The following is a 17,661-nucleotide window of genomic DNA, read 5'->3' on the forward strand; positions in this document are numbered from 1 at the left end:
AGTCGGTGAGAGAACTGGAGGCCTCCTAGCTGAAGGTTGACTCTGCCTGTGAAGGAGGTTGAATAATGCTGTAAAGCTTGTAAATAGACAGACATTGGTGGTGGAATAACTGTAGGTAAATAAAGACATGGGTGTTGCACAACCCTGAAGCCTCTCTGAGCCTTACTGGGGCAGCAAGGGGGCCCCAGGAAGAGGGGCAGGTTGTGAACCCTGTTACAATCTCCCTCCACCAACCCAGCTGAATGGTCCAGGATGGGCACTAGCCATGGAGCAGAGAAAGAGGCTGCAACAGGGCTGATGAGGGAGTTTCTGCTTGTGAATTATTAGAAAAGTCAGATTTTATCCACACATTTTCCTGCAGGCTCTAGGGCTTATGCTGCCATACTCCTGCTTGGCCTTGTCTGCACTAGCAACCTTTGCAAGGGTTTTCCTGCTCTGCTCGCTCAGCTCCCCCTGCTGCCAACAGCAGAGCTGGAATGCAAGAAGGGCACTGAGCTTCATACTCCCGTGTCATCCAGCCCTGCGGCAGTCAGAGTGCAAGTGCCCTCCTGCCACTCCAGCACCCCGGGAAGGGGGGGGCAGCAAAGGAGCTCACTAGGTGCAGGGGTATAGTGTAGGCATAGCCAAGCAGGGTTATGGCAGCACAAGTCCCACCCTGTGAAACAGGGAAAAGGGGTTTTATGGAGACTATTTAGAAGTTTTCACTAAGTCCCAGTTAACACAATCACTCACAAATGGTGCACTGAATGAGTCAGAGGTCCTGGGAAAAAACAGCAGGTGAATGTGGAAAGTATCCTGATGCATGCCGTTACAGGCAGGAGGGAACTGCACCTAGAAGCTCTCTTGGAGGCACCCTTTCCAAAGCAAAGAGCTGTGCTGCTCTCAAGGTGGACCCCCCCCAGTTCACCCCATTTTTAGACTGGGTCACCAGGCTTCAGCACTTCCTCTTTACCAACTGTATTGACCTCGCAAATGGCTGAGACACGGGATCTCGGTGTAAAAGGCTTACCTGCCCTTTCAACGACCACGTAACGAAGGGCTAGGAAAGTTCCTGCAGCCTCTGCCTCTCTAGGTCCTGCATTGAGCACTCCTGCCAAATCCAGGAAGCTGAGGCGGACACCCCCACCGCTCCCACAGTGAAAACCACACCAGATTTCCTCTCCTTGTCTCAGAGGTATTAGGCCTTCGTTATACGTCCAAGACCCAACTTCCACCCCAAACACCCACACCCATTTTGCAGGTTTCCTTTAACCACGCCAAGCCATGGCACTGTCATGCTTGGGTGGGGGACAGAGTCAAGCCTTAGCCTCACAGGGCTCATCCCCTCCACGAGGTGACTGGCAGCAGCTTTAACACCGATATCATGGACACGTGCATTTCCAACACTCCATCTCAAGTGCAATGAAGGGAGTCTCTTCCCTGTGGGGGCTCAGGAAGCTTTAGGTGCAGCTCAGTGGTCTGACCTGCACCCCCAAGTTCAGCTCAGCAGCATAGGCAGCAATAGCTGCTTCGAGACAACCCAGGCTGCTGGAGCGATTGGGCGTGTCAGCACTTTGCCCAGGTTGCTGCAGTGGTAAGAGAGATGGAAGCCAGACATATAGTGTAGCATGTTTACTGTGAACACACACATCCTGACATAGCGCAGAGATCTTTGGGTACAGCTTCCCCAGAGACTACAGACACAGACAAACCTGTACCATAAATACAGTCCTCCCCCCACAGGCGGGACAAAGGAATAGGAGCCTTCCACTTGCTCCGGCAGATTGTCACTTTGCTGAAGAGGTGACATCACAGCCCCTGCAGATGGGGATTCCTCTACCTGCCATGGCTTAGGAGGCAGGACCCCTGTAGTTACCATGCCTCTGGGCTTGTGCTTGACACTCATTTACATAAATATATATTAAATAGTTTGTACTTTATCCACAATAGCAATTTCTCCTTATCAGCATCTTACAAATAAAACCTGATTTGCTCAAAAAGCAGTTGCACTTTGTTTCTGTCACTGCAGGGTTCAGAGCTCAAAGCTCATTCAACCCTCAAGGACTAGAAAGACCCGTCTCTGTACTCCCTGCACACCCCTCCTAGAGTGGGCACCACACCCCTCCCTGCAGGAATCCCAGCCCAACGGGAACACGCAAGGGGCAGCCACTGAAAGGGGTCCCCCCACATGCAGTGGTCCCCAACCTGACCCTGCAGTGCCCCAATAAAGCTTCCCATCTCACCCCCATTGCCCTCCCTGCCACAGTGCCTGCCCCATGCCCCCCACCAGTGTTTCTCCCTACCATCAGACTTGCCTCTGTGCCTCCCTACAACCATCCCCACCTGGGGGCGACTGACAGGTGAGGTGAGAGAGGCAGACAGTTACCAGACCTGGCACGTGGAGCAGTCAGGCTGGGTAGGGGCAGCGGGGCCCACGGAAGGAAGGAGCTGGTTTTGGTGGCAGGTAATGCCCAGTGTTACCTATTTTTCATTCCATCACATAAAAGCCATTTCTGAACAGGCTTGTCGGGAACCTGCAGGCTGGGACTTCTCCGTTCCAAAAGTCACTGGCTTGCAAAGCACTCTCATCACACTGAATGTGCACCCTTGCCAAGCCTCAGAATCATTCTCCTGCTTCCAAGGATACTGCAGCTTAACCAGGAGATCATCAAGCTGCCCTCAAATCTCCTCCCCTGGTATATTCCAGCAGCCAGAGAGCAGGAGACCAACACAGTGCAGCTGGTCAGCACAAACATGCAGCACTTGTATGTTCTGATGAGGCTTGTGGCTGCCACAATGCTCATGTCTGCCAGACCTGTGCCCCTCTCCATGCAGTCAGTGGGCTAACACCAGCTGCAGGCAGCAGGCATCTCCTTTGGCCTCATTACCCTGACAGCTGTGGACCCACCTCCCCTTCACTCCTGGCTCCAGTGCCACTGAAAAAGCAAGCCCATGCACTCCCTACGACTTCAGTGGGAGTTGCCTCTGCTCACCCAGGGCTGACTTTGTTTTCTATTTAAGGAAGGCAGGGGTGCGTATCCCTTGCCTGTTGGTGACAAACTGACTGGTGTCTCTGAACAGAACAGACTTTTCCCCTGTCCCCATAGACCAGTCTCCTATAGTCCCAGGGGCTCGGGCCATGGCATGCTACAGAGCTCTGGAGTGCCAGCTGCTGTGCAGGGAGTGACGTAACACCTGCCCAGCGGGTTGACTGGAGGGCTAGAAACGTTATGCAAGACATGGGCACAGCCGAGTCCACTCCAGGATTGGGGAGCCACACTGCTTCCAGACAGTGACTGTCTCGGGGATTCTCCTTTCTTCCCAGCATGCTCCACGGAGGGAGATGCTAGTTCTGTAGCTCCTGCTGCCTAGAAGGCTGCTCGTCCTCAACACTTTTCTCACTGGACAGCTGTTGGTCCTGATATGGGTGACTGGATGGATGCTGATCTGATAGAGCATTATCTGTGGACAGCTCCTCTTCTTCCTTCTCCAGTATCTGCACCGGCTGCCCCTCCTCACTTGGCTCCAACGTCTGCATCGCTGGCTCCTCCTCACCCAGCTCAGATGTCCCCACTGGTATTACTGGCCTGATCACATCTGGTTCTAACATCTCCCCAGATGGCCCCTCTTCACCTGGATCTGACATCTTCCCAGACAGCTCTATCTCACCTGGCTCCAGCTTCCCTGTCTCACCCAGCTCCCATGTTCCCCCAGCTGGCTTCTCTTCACCCTGCTCCAGCACCACTGACCCATCTTTTTCAGATGTCTCTCCAGACTGCCTGGTCTTGCCCAACTCCAGTACCCCCATCGTGCCCTGTTCTGGCACCTCCGCAGATGGTTCCTCCTTGCTTGGCTCTGGGACCTCCAAGAGCCCTGGCATCCTCATCAGGCCCTGTTCTGGCATCTCTCCCAGGGGGTTCTCTACCAAGGGCCCAGACCCACCCAGCTCTAGCTCACGTGCCTCCCCTGAGGGCTCCATCTCACGCTGTTCAGGGGGCTGGCAGTTCAGTCGCTCTTCACTTATTTGGGGACTGATGGAAGGTTTCTCAGTGAAGCTGAAGCGAGCGTAGTTCTCCATTGAGGTCGGGGAGGAGGGGCCTGCACTGGAGACAGTGCTGGAAGGGCCACTGCTGTCTGCAAAGCAATTCCAGAAAGCGTCAGACAAACACAAAGAGTCAGTACTTAGCTGAAAACCTCAGCCAGAGTCTGTGCTGAAAAGCCTATTAAATGGCATGTAGCATGTTCCCAGACATCAGCACCTGACTGTCCCTCCAATGGGAAGGAAGCACTGAGTGAACTGGGCACCAGGGTGGGACCCAAGTGGAAGCTACAGCACAGACACTCCTGCAAGAGTGACTGAACTAGTAAACAGCAGGTAGGCAGACCCTGAACAACATTCTCCTGGCTTTATACCAGATGTATCAGTGTGCATCCAACCCCCAGAACTGAACGAGGTTTGAGGGGACTGGAAATCTCACTGTCACTTTTATTTCTTTGAAAAACAAAATGTTCAGCCAATGGTGCCAGACTGACAGCACTGGAGTCTATTTAACCACAGGCCTGTGGAAGAGCTAGGCATGGTATTCCACACCAGCCCCTACTCATGGTTCAGGAGAGACTGGAGTCTGGTCCTTGGGGCCATCCAGGCCCTGGCCTCCCTGTTGTGATTGCCCATAAGCATGTCAGTTGGTGCCGTTGTGATGGTGATGGTTTTGGGATGTTGACACACATGTGCAAGGAACTGAGCGAAGGCCTACAGGTTCCTACAAGCATAGCAGTAGAGAGCAATGCATACACAGATTCTCTCAGTTATGTCTGGAAACTGTGTATATGTACTGGTTCTCCCCCTGCGGAGGAGGCAGCCGGAACAGCCAGGAGGGCGGGTTGGACCAGCCCACCAATTGCTCCAAAAAACCCCCAACTTACTGGAATTATGCAGGAGCTCTTCCAAAAGTAGCTGATAACCAACATATGAACCAGGCCCAACAGGCTTTCAACTGCTTACCTTTCTGTCTCAGAGCAGGTGGCTCTAAACTCAGATGAGGGGTGGGAGACACCAGGCCTACCAGTGCTGAGAGATAAGAGCCACCTCTCTCTCTCTCAAAAGTACATCTGGCAATTCTGTACATAGTGGACGTAACTAGCATCAAGCCCAGGAATGGAAAGGGAAGAAAATCAAGCCACTACGTGCTTTTATTTATTTATACCCTTCTGCAGACTCTTGGACTCCACTATCAAATATTATGTCCACCAAGTCCAAAAAATTATAAGTGGGCCATAAGCAAGCAGATCGCTCAAAGCCCACGTATCTGCTCTGCACATTCTCCTAGGTACAGTGATGCTGTTGGTCTTGTAGTGCATAATTTGAAGTCTGGAGTAGGACCCTTAGGCTATGGAATAGTCACCTTCTTTCATTCTGCAGTGGGTGAAAGGCAATAAAGCGTGATATAGATTTTCTGAATTATTTTTTCCTGGTGGTAGATATTTTAATTGCCCCTGGTGCAGCGAGATTTGGCCATCGTTTCTCCTTGGGGTGCCATGGGACCAGACAGAAGAAAGTACTAATTCATGAGCCCTGTCAACCCTAGATAAAAGTTTGGTCGGGATTCCAGAACTCTAAGGGCCGTCACGTCCTTGTGAAATGTGCAGTACTGATCCATTATTGATAGCGTCCCCCATGCAAACTTACACCCTGTGGAAGCAGAGAAAGAACGGTCATGCATTGTAGTTCCTTCCTGTCAGTTCTTTCTCTGCTTCCACAACCCGGATGAAGCTATCACTGAGTACCACAACTGTGCTCTTGCTACAAAGAACAGCTATGCAGAATAAATATTTAAGTAAGTGGACCACTTAGATCTTGTAACATATCAGACTTAGGTTCGAGCATGGATACAAGCTTAGGTGTACATAAAACTATGGCTTGCATATCAGAACCCAGCAAGACCATAGCATCTTACTGAGTTAAGGGCTGCTAACTGGGACTCAGATCTGCCGACAGATCGTCCTATGGCAACTGTAACTTACTGAGGATTGAAGGGTTCCAGGGATCTGCATCACCTTCAATACAGAATCTAAGGGCCTGACTACATGAACAATTGGTTTGTGGAAAGCCAGGGTCTGAATCAGCCCACAGCAGGCTAGTGTGGGATAAACTATCCATGGGGAGCCTGCTCACAGCACTAACAGTTCATTAATGCCCTTGCTCTAGTCCCATTTCAAAGCTAACAGGATCAAAGAGCATTAACAAACTGTTAGTGCGAGTCCGCAGAGCCCACATGGACATTGTCCGTGGCAGGCTAGTGCAGGTGATTCAAGCCCCAGCTTGCCACAAACTAAACGTTTGCATAGACAAGCCCTAAGCTGTATCCTTGAGTCAGGGCCTCGAACTCTGTGGCCAGGAGAACTAAGTTGTGCTGCAAAGTCTCTGGATTCAGTGGCACTCCAGAGTGGGAGGCTGCAGAACTTAAATTTAAATTAAAAGGTATAGGTTTTTAATTAGCTAAAAATAATTAATCCAATCAGTATAGTCACTCCTGGGTTATCATCTTGATGGTGCATTTAATATTATGCTTTCCCCCCATTTTCAGTTTTGAATATACCACGTATTTCTGTGTTGTCAACACAAGTGCACCATGAGGTTGCCAGGGAAAGCAGGGGTTTGTAATGCTGGGGAGGCAGTTTGGAACTATGGATAAGCACTTTAGCTGGATGTTTCTGTTTAAAGTGGTCAGCTATTAACAAGATAAGTTTATCTCGTTGTAAATGCCAATGTTGTTAAGGTGCCAAAGTGAAGAGCCCCTGGGGAGGACTGTACCTGCCTGGCTCACTCAGTTCGTATGTGGAAAGCTGAGATTCTGGAACAGGGTTCTCTGGCAAGGGGTGGATTCCATGGCAAATTCCAAGGCTCCAGAATTGTGGAATTTCTGGGGCTCTGTCTTGAGCATGCCAACGGGGCGAATTTTTATCCTAGCTGCTAGTGACTTGCTACTCCTTGTCCAGAATATAGGAAGGTTACTTTGGCCACGTCTACCCTAGCACTTATGTTGGCAAAACTCTGGGCCTGGCTGGGAGCCCAGGAAGACTCACAGCAACAGTGTCTCCCTGGAGCTCCAGTGCCCTCAGGGACACCTCAGCAGAGCAGAGGCCAGGGAAGCTGCTTCCAGCACCTTCCCCAGTGACTGCCTGCCCTGTGCCCAGCCCAAGGCTGCTGTACTCTCCCCACGCTGCCAGAGTTACCTGTGGGGGTGGGAGCTTTGTCCTTCTCCCACTGCACCTCCCCCACCATGTTTCTGGCTCGCTCAGTGGCTCTCCCTGGCAGCCAGGCCCGGGCAGGGAGTGGAGGGGACAGGAAGGAGCTGCTTCTCACGCCAGCTGAAGGTGGCCACTGCCTCTGTGCAGAGCGGCAGTTGCCGGAGAGAGAGCCTGGCTGGGGAGAAGGCGGTGGCAGTGGCCCACCCCCTCTGATCCCCACCCATGGACAGCAGCCAAGCGAGCTGGGGGGTGGGGGGGAAGGGAGAGAGAGAGAGAGAGAGAGTGTTCCGGCTTGTTTGGCTGCTGTCTTCAGCAGGGAGGGGGAAGTGCTGCCACCTCCCCAGCTGGGTTCTTGCAGGCAGCTGCCACACTGCACAGAGCAGTGACCTGGGCCCGGCTGCCAGGGGGCAGGCGCAGCGAGAGGAGGACAGAGCCCCTCTCCCTCCCCCCCATCAGGCCAAGCAGAAAACAGGGGAGCACTTGACCCTGCATGCCCCCCTATGTGGCACCTATGCTGGTAACAGGAGTTCTTCAAAAGCGACTCTGCATATTCCCAGTTGGGTATTGCAGCATTTGTTAGGGTCTAATAGTAGAACCTTCTCCAAGCAGTGCCATTGCCGGGTACATGGGCCCCACCTCCTCCTCCTCTCAGAACTTCCAAACATTCTGAGGTGAGGCTACATAAGGGGGTACTGAACCCTCTTTCGCCTCAGTTCATTTACTGCTAACCCAGAGAGACCACAATAAGACTGAGAAAAATAGGGGCAGGAAATGTGAATATGCAGAGTCATCTCAAGGAACTCATCTTACAAAGTAAACTTTATTTCTTCTTTGAGTGGCTCTGCATATTCCCACTTATGGCTAGTTTGACAAGCAATAGGCAATACTGAAAAAGCCCAGAGCTGGGAACAGAGTCCTAATTAAACAATGATTGAAGCACCACTCTGCCAAATTTGGCATCTGCTGCTCTAGAAGCTAGATCCAGCTCATAGTGCTTAGTGAATGGGTTCACTAACTTCCAGGTAGCAGCCCTGCAAATTTCCCTAATAGGAACACGTTTAATACAAGCAAAAGATGCAGCTACAGCTCTCGTAGAAGGAGACTGTACAACAGAAGACTCAGGAATTTCTGTGGATTTGTAATACTGAATGATGCATTGTTTCACACAACTGGAATTGTCTGGGCAGGCAAACTCTGACTTCTTAGTACAAGAAACAACCAACCTAGATGAATTCCTAAAACTGACTTCTATTTAAATATGCAAGAATCCTTCTAGCACCTAATGTACGTAACTACCCTTAGCATGTAGGTTTGAGTAAAAAATGGTATACTGAAATGTGATGCGAATTGCTTTTCCCCCAGTTCAATTATGCTCCTCTTTGTCTTCCAAATGATCTTGTTTCCAAGTGTCAAGGGGGGGGGAGGAGATAGTTAAAGAGGTGATGTCCCGGTCTCTTATTTTATACCCTCCTCCTTGCTTTTAGGAATACCCCCCAGCTGGGACGCAGACAATCAGTTTCCTGTGTCCATGAGATCTGAAGCAGCTCTCAGGTGAATTGTATTTCTTGCTCACACCTTTGTGTACGTGAGGCTTGAGTGCCATGCAAGGACTTAGTTTACAATTCTTTTTGTTATTTCTAAGGAGCTACACTGTGGCCATTCCCCAGACCCATAACACATTTCAGTAACAAACATATAGTAAAATGTCATAGCTTCATATACAATAATGATGCACACATTTTAACAAGCCAATAGGGTTGCCAACTCTGACTCAAGCTATTCTGGGAGATTCTCCCCCCCCCGCCCCCAACATGATGTAATGTCATTTTCTTAAAATATCCTATTAAAAAGTCTCCTAGATTGCTTTCAATAGTCACTGAGAGATTGATGCCAATTCCGGGAGACTCCAGGCCAAACCTGGAGGGTTTGGCAACCCTACAGGACAATGATATACAGCAAATTGTACAGCAAATTATGATTTTTCAAATGATACCTCACAAGACATACTTTGTACAACATATCAGAACCATGTAAAAGTGGTGAATGTGGGGGTGTCAGGGTGTTATTTTGAGGTACAATGTATCACAGCTGTCTGATATGAAACAGTGGCTATTTTTGGTAAAAACCTGGGATCAGATCTACGAACCACCTCATCTTTATGAAAAATCATAAAGGGCAGCTCAGCCATCAGGGCGTGCAATTTGCCCACCCTTCTGGCTGACATTATAGCAATAGTGAAGACCATTTTAACAGATAAATAAAATATGAAACACTTCACCTGGGGTTCAAAGGATGACCTCAAACAGATTAGATCAGATTAAGATCCCAAAATGGGACTGGATCCCTTAAAGGTGGAGATCTGTTAGATAATCCTTTCATAAATCTTAGTAGATCACTGTACATGATTCTGTTATCAACCAAAATAAGAGAGACTGAATAGCTACCAGGTGAACTTTTAAAGAAGAATTAGGCCCCCTTCCCTCAGATTTTAAGTATATAAAATTTCTAAAATACAGGGTATGGAAGCTGCAACTGGAAAAATCATATTTTCCCTGCATCCAAGCAACAAATCTAGCTCATTTTAAATAGTAACACTTTTTAGTAGGCAATTTTCTAGAATTAAGCAGTACATTCTTTACCAATGAGAACATGACTGCTAAGAGTAGCCAAAGTCCGACAGCCCAGGCCATAAGATGAAGAGACTGAGGATCTGGATAAAAGATCCTGCCTTGTTGCTGTGACAAGAGATCCGGAGACAGAGGAAAATGCATGTAAAGTCCAGCTGACAGGTGATGCAGATTCATGTACCGCTGCTGTCTCAGACAAGCTGAGACAATCAATATAATTTTTGCCCTGTCCTGACAAATCTTTGGTCACCATTTTCTGAATAAAGGTGGTGGTGGGGGGAAGGTATACAGAAGGCTCCTTCCCCAACATAGAAGGAAGGCATCTGAAATGGACTCACTGGCTGTCAAACAGATCTACATCGGGCTAGCACCATCCAGGTATGTCTTGTATACCTGGAGCTTTCAGGGACCACTCGTGAATCTGAGAACTGGCCCTGATGAGGCAATCTGCTAGTACATTGCTCTTGCCTGCTAAATGCAGGGCCATTAGATAGATCTCGTGAAGAGTGCACCAATTGCATAATCTGACCACCTTGGCATATAACTGGAAAAAATGAAGCCCCCGTTCCTTGCTCATGTAATGCACAGCAGGAGCGTTATCCGGTGCTCCCTGAAGAGCGTTCCCCCTTTTCTATGAAGAAGGAACGATCGGAGGGTCAAATGACTGGCTCTTAATTCCAAACACATTTTCTCAAAAAGCCTAGATTGTAAACCAGCGTCAATGAGCTCCCCAGCCAGCGGTGGTTACGTCTGATGTTACTGTGACTGAGGGCGAAGGAGGATCGAACAGGACATCTCTGAGAATATTTGATCTGTTTGGCCATCACATCAGCAAATTTAGAACGTCCTGAGGCATGGTGACAAATATTTTCTGACTGTCCTGGCTGGGTATGTAGACCTGAGCCATCCAGTGCAGCACTGATCTCAGAGATGAGCAAACCGAGTGACTAAGTGGTAGCTGCCATCAAGCCCACAAGACCCAGGAAGATTATCACTTTCCAACATTGGCAGGCTTGCAAAGCCACTTGCTCCATTTTTAGAAACCTGTCCTCTGGAAGTAAAGCTTTCCCTGCTAATGAGTCCAGAATAGAACCTTTAAAAGGAATGCTGAGCTTGATAGAAATTCAATTTTTTGAAATTAAGAAGCAAACCCAGATCCGAAAAGAGGGATGTAACTGTGATGTGAAATGACAGACCCTCATGTGTGGCACTTTTTAGCAACCAATCTTCCAAATACGGGTACACAAAAATACTCTGTCTTTTCAGATGTGTCGCCACTCCGGGAGATGCTCAGAGGGCTTGAGGGTTGGAGTGTGCACGGGAAGCATCATAACTAGGGCAGTTAACTGCCCTAGATTAACTAAAAAAAATTAATCACAATTAAAAAAAATTATTGCTATTAATTGCACTGTTAAACAATAAAATACCAACTGAAAATGTATTAAATATTTTTGGATGTTTTTCTATATTTTCAAATATATGGATTTCTATTACAACACAGAATAGAAAGTGTATAGTGCTTTATTTTTTATTACAAATATTTTCACTGTAAAATGATAAAAGAAATAGTATTTTTCAATTCATCTCATAGAAGTACTGTAGTGCAATCTCTTTATTGTGAAAGTAACTTAAAAATGTAGATTTTTTTTTTGTTAGATAACTGCACTCAAAAACAAAACAGTGTAAAACTTTAGAGCCTACAAGTCCACTCAGTCCTACTTCTTGTTCGGCCAATCGCTCAGACAAACAAAATTGTTTACATTTACGGGGGATACTGCTGACTGCTTCTTATTTATGTCAGCTGAAAGTGAGAACAGGCATTCACATGGCACTTTTGTAGCTGGTGTAGCAAGGTATTTACATGCCAGATATGCTAAACATACATATGCCCCTTCATGCTTCGGCCACCATTCCAGAGGACATGCTTCAATGCTGATAATGCTCATTAAAAAAAAAAAAATGCATTAATTAAATTTCTGACTGAACTCCTTGGGGGAGAATTGTATGTCTCCTGGTCTATTTTACCCACATATTTCATGTTATAGTAGTCTAGGATGATGACCCAGCACATGTTCGTTTTAAGAACACTTTCACAGCAGATTTGACAAAACACAAAGAAGGTACCAATGTGAGATTTAAGAATCTGAAGTGCCTTCCAAAATCTGAGAGGGACGAGATGTGGAGCATGCTTTCTGCATCTGAGTGTTGCTCTTTTAAGACATCAAACTACAGAACCTGAACCACCAAAAAAGAAAAATCATCCTTCTGCTGGTGGCATCTGACTCAGATGATGAAAATGAACATGCATCGGTCTGCACTGCTTTGGATCATTATTGAGAGAACCCGTCATCAGCATGGACACATGTCCTCTGGAATGGTGGTTTAAGCATGAAGGGATGTATGAATTTTTAGCGCATCTGGCACGTAAATATCTTGTGATGCAGACTACAACAGTGCCATGTGAACGCCTGTTTTCACTTTCAGATGACATTGTAATAAACAAGAAGCAGGCAGCATTATCTCCTGTAAACGTAAACAATTTTGTTTGTCTGAGCGATTGGCTGAACAAGAAGTAGGACTGAGTGGACTTGTAGGCTCTAAAGTTTTACATTGTTTTATTTTTGAATGCAGTTATTTTTTGTACATCATTCTACACTTGTAAGTTTAACTTTCATGATAAAGAGATTGCACTACAGTACTTTTATTAGGTGAATTGAAATATACTATTTTTTTTGTTTTGTTTTACAGTGCAAATAAGGGGGTTCCAAAGAGGATGGAACTCGGCTGCTCTCAGTGGGGGCAGATGACAGAACAAGGAGTAATGGTCTCAAGTTGCAGTGGGGGAGGTTTAGGTTGGATATTAGGAAAAACTTTTTCACTGGGAGAGTGGTGAAGCACTGGAATGGGTTACCTACGGAGGTGGTGGAATCTCCTTCCTTAGAGATTTTTAAGGTCAGACTTGACAAAGCCCTGGCTAGGATGATTTAGTTGGGGATTGGTCCTGCTTTGAGCAGGGGGTTGGACTAGATACCTCCTGAGGTCCCTTCCCACCTGATATTCTATGATTCTATGAAATATTTATAATAAAAAATATAAAGTGAGCACTGTACACTTTGTATTGAGTTGTAATTGAAATCAATATATTTGAAAATGTAGAAAACATCCAAAAATATTTAAATAATTTATATTCTATTATTGTTTAACAGTGCGATTAATCACGCAATTAATCACGATTCATTTTTTTAATTGCTTGACAGCCCTAGTCATAACTATACCGTACTTAAACTACTTTATACTAAAAACTAAACTGTAAACTAACAAGGGCCTGAAGTGGTTCAACTCCATCTGGCGCAGCAGCTGTCCCTTACATAGCCACTCAGAGGAAGGGTCTAAGGGGGCATGTGTGGTCTAATGAGCATTGCTTAGAGAAGGTTCTACCATTAGGTGCCAACAGGTGATGCAATATCCGTAAGTGGGAATATGCAGTGCCACTTGAATACTAATTTTTCATCAGCATCTCCTGAAGTAGCTAGGCTGCTAAGCTCAGAGAAAATAAAAACCTGATAGCACCTGAAACCTTGAGAACCCAAATCTTATACTAGGTTGGCAGGACCAGACTCCAGGATCCAGATTGCAAGGGTTCACACCTGCCTGCCCCGGATAGGTCAGTAGATGTGTCAGAGGAGGGAGGAGTCACCTGGGAGAGTTTTTTAGATCTGGGAGTCCTGAGAGTGCCACAAGAAGGGGCAGCATGGCAGCTGTGCAATCTGCCAGGGTGAGAACCCCACCTACTCACCTCCGTGGCCTCCCTCAGCCTCACCTTTTTGGCACACAGAGCCTTCCTGCTTTGTCCAGTGGCCTGGGGTTTACAACTGTCAAGAGCTGTAGGTAAAGCAGGGGCACTACGCCTGCTCGCCTCAGTCTTTGACTCCATACTGAGTTGCTAGCAAGTACAGAAGGGAGAAAGTCCCAGCTTCATGACAACAAAGCCAATAAAATAAAGCCAGTACCTTGCCCAAAGGAGAGAGGTCTATTTGCTCATCACACCAGATTTTGAGGAGAATTCCGGGTTAGATCTGACCAGGAGCAGAACAAAGGCATGAACCTTGGAGGTGTAACTTTTGGGAAGAAGGTCCTAGCCCTGCCCTCCTGCTGTGAGCTCCAAGGAGCATGAGGGAGAGGAGACTCCCACCCCCAGCAAGGACAGAAATGCCGGATGTACTTTTGACCAAAGGTCCTAGAGATGAGATGAACCTTATTTTCAAATGCAATCACAGTCACTGTGCGAAGTGCTGCCCCTCATTTCCCCATACAACAGGAGTGGAGGGAGCGTCCTGGACTCAGCCACCCTTAGAAGGAATGGGTGAATGAGGTGCAGTGAAAGCACTGGATTCCTGTTCCTAGTTCCGTCACTGGGTTGCTCTGTATCCTGGGGCGAATCCCATCCCCTCTCTGGGGCCTCAAGAGGGTCTATACCACCCATCTGCTGCAAAGGGATTGTGAAGCTCAGCTGTGGCTGTGATGAGTGACAGAGAAAAGCCTACAACTAAAATAGTAAAGAAGGAAACAGCATGGCCTAGAGCTCTGGGGGAGAATCTGAACAAGAAAAGGTATGCTTGGATCAGAGACATTGCTATTTGTCAGGGAGAATCAGACACACTGGAGAGGGAAACCCCTCTTAGGTGCCATCTAGGCCATCCCCACACTCAGGGGACAGTTCGGGGGTGGCCTCAATAGCATCCTTGGGGAGACTCTGTCCATTCGAGTTGTTAATGTGTCATGATAGAGCTTCCACCTCTTCCCTTGCAGGACCGTTTGGTAGATGGATATCTTTCTCCTTCAGGAAGCTTTTTCCAATATAGTAGACAGGCTACATGTTTTCTTTGTATTCAATTATATCCCATTTCTCCCAGGTCTACACCTGGAAGTCCCCTAAGCAATTAGTCTCCCACCTGCAAACCCTCCAAGCCAATTATCTTGGCATCCGCCGCAACCACCATTTAGCCCAGCTACCACAAATCAATCCCTCCATAAGAGAAAGGAAATACTCACACCACGGCGGTTTGTCCGAGCGCTGGCGCAGTGGTAGAGACGAGGACGAGAGAATTCTCTGTGGCATGAAGGGGTCACCGGGTGTCTGGCTTCCAATCACGGAATCAAAGAGAGCTTGAAGAGACAGAACATCCACATGAGGCCACACAAATTCCATCAACCACATGGATTAACACCCCAGAGTGGAAAATACCAGGCTGCTGCTCCAGCCACAACAGAATCTAGGCCCTCTGCAGATCTACAAGCAACCTGCAGTGCCCCCACCATCCTTCCCAGCACCATTATGGATGAACTGATACACTTACTATGCTGAAAGTAACTATTCTGATAATGCTTTCAAATGGTTTGGCTGACAGATACAGACTCCCTCCTCCTGCAGTTAGAAGCTACTTTTGATTGATTGCCTCTTATGTCTCACATAACCATGCAGGGCCACCCATGACTCACCTCACGGGACCAGCAGGCTCTGGAGCTATTACTCTAACTGGCATTTGTTACTAGCCTTACCCTTTTCAATCTGCCTCTACAAGGAGAACAGAAGATAAACAGGGCTTCAGTGTCCTGGCCAGCCCCACTGCCCCCGCAATGGATCTGCCACTGCTCCTGTTAGCCTTCTTTTCTCAGGGTCTCAGGGCCTGCCAGCCTCACACACACACCCCCACCAGTACCTGTGGATGCTCGAGAGTGAGAGTTGCTGTGACACCTGCACACAGACGTCAGGAACTCATTGACCTGTCGCAAAGAGAGGGAGTTGTGCAGGGTCTCCAGTGGGTAAATGGTGGGAACCATGGAGCAGCCTTCAAAACCTGCAAGAAACCCAGGCAGAAAATAAATACAGCAGACAGTTACCTGGTCGCATGCAGGATCATTCACCATTGAGTGGGGGAGAGGGAAGCAGTCTCCCAAACCAGACAAGGTGGGCCCACTATGAACCCCAGACCCAAATTCACCTCATCTAGGCCAGGAAAATTGTCATTAAGCAAAAACAAGTCTGAGAGCACAAGCACAGGCATGCACAGCCAGAGGGAGGAGCACACATCACCTCTCTGCTCCCCAGTTTATGGCCCTTTTACTAAATTACTGGCATTTGTTTGGTTATTGTGGAAGAATTCATTATGTGCCCAACAGCTCGTAGCAGCCCCTCTGGAGAAAGTCAGCAAAACCTTAATGGGAAAATGGCTCCCATTTCTGGTGCCTTAAGTTTGTGACAAGACTTTTTCTTGGTCCTAAAATGTGCCCTGCAACCATGTAACCATTTAACTAAAGAAACGGTGAACTACAAGCTGAAGGCCAGCAGCAGCCCATTCCCACAGAAACCTGCCATGCCCCCTCTTTCCCCACACAGGCCTGGCAGGGTTTACCACACACAAAAGGCGGTTGCACTAGAGCCCAGTTCCTCCCTGGCACCGCTCTCAAACTCCTATGCACTCACTTCCAGTAGCCACCAAATCCAATGCTACCAGGGCCAGGCATTTCACAAGGCACTCACTCACTGGTCTGCCCTTGCTCAGATCTCACACCCAGCAGGGATGCAGGAGTCCCCATGTGACATTTCTGACCCCAGAGCCACTGTAACACTAAGGCAGAGGGCAGCAATGCTGCCTCTCTTCTCGACTCTCCTTAGACCCCCTGTATGAGCTCTGAGCCAGCGCAGAACTGCTAGCAGCAGGACGGAGGCTGATGGGAAGAGATCAAGGCAGAATGCGGGAAGCTGTTTCAGGCACTCCTGCCTCCATGATCCCGTCACCCTCTTTCCAGGCTGTCCCAGGTTCCCATCCCCCACTTCAATGCTGCCCATTCACCCCTGGCTCCTCCAAGCGGCCTTGGAAAGTTCCTGCCTCCACCAACACCTGGCCCCTCTGATCCTGAAAGGGACTCTGCAATTTGTCCTCACTGATGAAAAATGTCAGCCATGGAGCTGCTAAAACCCTGAAAGCAGTGGAAAGCTATTCCCAGTCCTGCGCAAGTGCTCAGAAACACATTTCCAGACCTAATAAAAGGATTCCCACAGCTCTACGCCATGTATCTACTGAGAGACTTCAGGGAGTCTTACATGGAGGCTGCTTGGTATAGTTACAATTCCAACAGCTCTGTGCTGCAATGGCCCATTCCTGTTTTGGTGTGGTCAGGTCATCTAACCCATCTCTGCAGAGCACCACTAAGGAGAACAAGTATCTGTGCATGCAGAATCATCTTGCAGGCTGGCAGGAGCACATCACATGGCGATACCACGGAACGGTGCACTCTCACCCTGCAACCTTTCAAGAGGACAGAGCAGCAGAGCTGCACTCTACAACCCTGCCACAGGTGCACACACCCAGCCACAGTGTCTAACAGTGCCCAAAGGCTTCCCAGACAGCTCCCAAAACAGAGAGGAGAGATTTCTCCATGCCAAGGAACTTACAAACAAATTTTAGACAAGACATGAGAGGGGTAACACAACAGCCACAAGAGGAGAGGATGCCTCACATTACATTGCTTCCAAGCAAGGTCTAGTGGAATGAGCAAGGGCTTTTCACGGGAGGGTCGAGGAAGCAGATGTCTCCATTTGATAGTTTCTCATACGCATTATGGCAGAAGTGGATTGTGAAAAGGGATTGAATGAGGAGGGCAGGCCTTGCAGGCCAGCTCAGGGTGGGTATTCCATGCATAGCAGCAGCAGATGAAAACAGAGGGCAGGAGTACTCATAGATCCCAAAGCCAGAAGGGACAATTGTGGCCATCTAGTCTGACCTTCTGCATAGCACAGGCC

At 48.2% G+C, this 17,661-nt stretch overlaps 1 protein-coding gene across 6 annotated transcripts in view; it reads right to left on the reverse strand.

The window, feature by feature from the left end:
- Positions 1–1,596: 1,596 nt before the first annotated feature.
- PPIP5K1 (diphosphoinositol pentakisphosphate kinase 1) overlaps positions 1,597–17,661 on the reverse strand; it is a 122,462-nt gene continuing 106,397 nt past the window's right edge. For all 6 annotated transcript variants that reach the window (XM_054042277.1, XM_054042276.1, XM_054042275.1 and 3 more), the window contains 3 exons: positions 15,578–15,715; positions 14,910–15,023; positions 1,597–4,113 (listed from right to left, as the gene is read on the reverse strand). In XM_054042277.1, coding sequence (XP_053898252.1) covers positions 3,326–4,113; positions 14,910–15,023; positions 15,578–15,715 — 1,040 coding nt within the window. In that variant the 3' untranslated portion in view covers positions 1,597–3,325. The remainder of the gene's footprint in view (positions 4,114–14,909; positions 15,024–15,577; positions 15,716–17,661) is intronic.

The sequence above is a fragment of the Malaclemys terrapin genome, chromosome 10 (assembly GCF_027887155.1).
Source record: "Malaclemys terrapin pileata isolate rMalTer1 chromosome 10, rMalTer1.hap1, whole genome shotgun sequence".
NCBI lineage: Eukaryota > Metazoa > Chordata > Testudines > Emydidae > Malaclemys > Malaclemys terrapin.